General features: G+C 44.7%; 1 protein-coding gene across 1 annotated transcript in view; it reads left to right on the forward strand.

Annotated features, from left to right (window-relative positions):
- The window catches only part of AASDHPPT (aminoadipate-semialdehyde dehydrogenase-phosphopantetheinyl transferase), a gene marked incomplete at its 5' end in the record, with an annotated part of 30,028 nt that extends 27,037 nt beyond the window's left edge, over positions 1-2,991 (forward strand). Inside the window, one exon of the mRNA XM_009705138.1 lies at positions 2,839-2,991. Within this exon, the coding sequence (XP_009703440.1) occupies positions 2,839-2,991 (153 nt within the window). The remainder of the gene's footprint in view (positions 1-2,838) is intronic.
- Between the last annotated feature and the right edge of the window lie 202 nt (positions 2,992-3,193).

The raw sequence follows: 3,193 nt of genomic DNA on the forward strand, positions 1-3,193 counted from the left end.
TGGAGTCCGTTGACAACTTCCTCATCCAAGTGATAGAGGAGCCAACGAGGAGAGGTGCTCTGCTGGACCTCCTACTCACCAACAAAGAGGGGCTTGTTGGGGATGTGAAAGTCAAAGGCAGCACTGACTGCAACAAACATGAGATGATAGATTTGAGGATCCTGGGGGCAGGGAGGAGGGCTCACAACCCTGAACTGCAGGAGAGTGGACTTTGACCTTCTCAAAGATCTGCTTGGAAGAGTCCTGTGGGATAAGGCCTCAGAATGAAGTGGGTCTCAAGAAAGCTGCTTCATATTCAAGGATTACCTCTTCCAAGCTCAAGAGAGTTCCACCCCAATGCATATGAAGTCAGGCAAAAAGGCCGTGAGGCCTGTTTGGATAAAGAAAAGAGCTCCTAGCCAAACTCAAACACAAAAAGGAAGGCAACAGACAGTGGAAACAAGGATGACTGACCTGGGAGGAATACAGAAACATTGTCTGAGCATCCAGGGACAAAAGGAAAAGCTTTTAGGAAAGCTAGAGCCCAAATGGAATTTGATCTGGCCAGGGACGTCCAAGGCAACAAGAAGGGCTTCTATAAGTCCGTAGAAGCCAAAGGTAAGACTAGGGAAAACGTGGGCCCTTTGCTCAATGAGACAGAGGTCCTGAGTACCCAGGACATGGAAAAGGCTGAGGTACTAAATGCCTCCTTTGCCTCAGTCTTTATTAGCAAGACTGGCCTTCAGGAATCCCAGGTGCCAGCAATGAGAGGGGAAGGAGCAAGGAAGCTATATCCTCGGTGGAAGAAGATTAGGTCAGGGAATACTTAAGCAAACTGGACATACATAAGTCCATGAGCTCTTACGGGATGCAGCTGGCAGATGTTACTGCGAGGCCACGCTCAATAATCTTTGGTTGATCATGGTGACTGGGAGAAGCGCCCAAAGACTGGAAGAAAGCAAATGTCACTTCCCCTTCAAGAAGGAGCACCCAGGGAATTACAGGCCCATCAGCCTAGCCTCAATCTCTGGGAAGGTGGCAGAGCAGCTAATTCTGGAAACCGTTTCCAGGCACTTCAAGGACAAAGACATCATCAGGATTAGTCAGCATAGCTTCACCAAGAGAAAGTCATGCTTGAACAACTCGGTAAATGTCTACAATGAAATGACTGGCTGGGTGGATGAGGAGGAAGCAGTGGATATTGTCTACCTAGACTTCAGTACCTTCTACCTCTGACACTGTCTCTTATAAGATTCTCCTAGAGAAAATGTTGGTGTATGTACTGGATAAGCAGACAGTGAGGTGAATTGAAAACTGGCTGAATGGTTGGACTCAGAGGTTGGTGATCAGTGGCCTGAAGCCTGGTTGGAGGCCAATAACTAGCGATGTACCCCAGGGGTCAATACTGGATCCAGTCCTGTTTAACACCTTCATTAATGATCTGGATGATGGGGCAGTGTCCCCTCGGCAAGTTTCCTGATAACACAAAAGTGGGAGGAATGGTTGATATGCCAGGGGGTTGTGCTGCCATCCAGAGAGACCTCAACAGGCTGGAGAAATGGGCCAACTGGAATGTTATGAAGTTCGTGAAGGAGCAGTGCAAAGTCCTGCACCTGGGAAGGAACAACACCAGGCACCAGGACATGCTGGGGTCCAGCCAGCTGGAAAGCAGCTTGGCAGAAAAGGGCCTGGGGGACCTGGGGGACACCAGACTGAACATTAACCAGCAATGGGCCCCTGCAGCAAAGAAGGCTGATGGTATCCTGGGTAAACACTCTCCCCCCCGCCCCCACTGTGAGGGTGATGGAGGTTGCCCTGGGACATTGTGGAGTCTCCGTCCACGCCAATATTCAAAAGCCATCTGGACCTGGTTCTGGGCAACCAGCTCTAGGGGGCCCTGCTTGAGCAGAGGGGTTGGACCAGATGACCTCCAGAGGTCCCTTCTGATCTCAGCCGTTCTGTGATTACCAGGCATCGGTATTCGCTTCCCAAGAAGTTAACGGTACCTTAGCCTGTATCAAAAATGTGTCAGTTTGTGTGATGTACAGAATAACCCCACTGCAGAGTAGCCCTGCTGAATTCTATCAAATATTAAACATTAAGAATATGTTGCACGAGCAAATGCCAAATTTGGAGGGATCAACTATATTCATGTTTGATTCATGCAGCTGTACTGTTTCCCCTGCTATCTTGAAAGAATTACAATTGCAGATAGCATATAGCAGGCTGAACGGTAACATACGCTCAAAAAACCAAAGCTTTTTTTCTTTGAAATGTGATTTTTCTTGAAGTGATTGAAGTAACACAGAGACCATGACACTCTCATCTCTAATACCTAAGTCTGTATTTAATCTGGATTTAACTTGGGGAATTGTGGGTTGATTGTGACCACTTTTGTCCTTAAACAGCATGAGTTTGAGACATGCATGCACAACCCCAGTGATTGCTGGTATTAAAAAGAGTATGAATAGGCACATCTGTAGTGGAATAAATCTTCATACTATCATCTAAAATAATCATGTCTGCCGGAGAATGAAGTACAGTGTTTGTTGGTGGGGTTTTTCTTCGTTTTTTCTGGACTTAAACACTTGTTCTGTGCTATTTGCAGCATTCTGTATTCCTTGTTCCTTCAGTTTTCTGAACTGAGTTTCAAAGACAAACTTACTTTTTCTGTGTGGCCTGTTACATGCTTCTATTGGTTACTGTATAGCCTAAATTAGGGACAGTGACAGCAGTCTCAACTGGAATATTTTCTTTCTTCTTCAGTAAGCAATGTGTCGTTTAAACTAGACAGGGAATATTGCGCAAAGAAAATTGAGATTTATTGATTCATGTAATATTAATATGTGTTTTCCTTAGGTATGTTCCATGGAGCCTAACCAACCGCAGTTTACATTATTGACTTTTGAAGATTTAGTTGCATCTGGTATTCCAGTCACACCTGAGGATTCTACGTATTGGGATAATTTTTGTTCTAAGCAGGAGAGTCCAGTGAAACAGAATTCACATTGAAGATAGGAATGCTTGTAAGAAAAATTAAGTTGTCCAAGTTTTTATGCTGTTACTCTATGTAATTCAGAGTGTGGGAATAAGTGTACAGATGTAATTGAAACATGGTTTTCCTTATTTAAACTAAGTCTGATTTTCACCATTTTAAAATATACATTCATTATCAATATCTTAAGGAAGATGCGTGTTTCCTCTGTGAAAGAAT

Source organism: Cariama cristata, unplaced genomic scaffold (assembly GCF_000690535.1).
Source record: "Cariama cristata isolate BGI_N322 unplaced genomic scaffold, ASM69053v1 scaffold7758, whole genome shotgun sequence".
In the NCBI taxonomy this organism is placed as follows: domain Eukaryota; kingdom Metazoa; phylum Chordata; class Aves; order Cariamiformes; family Cariamidae; genus Cariama; species Cariama cristata.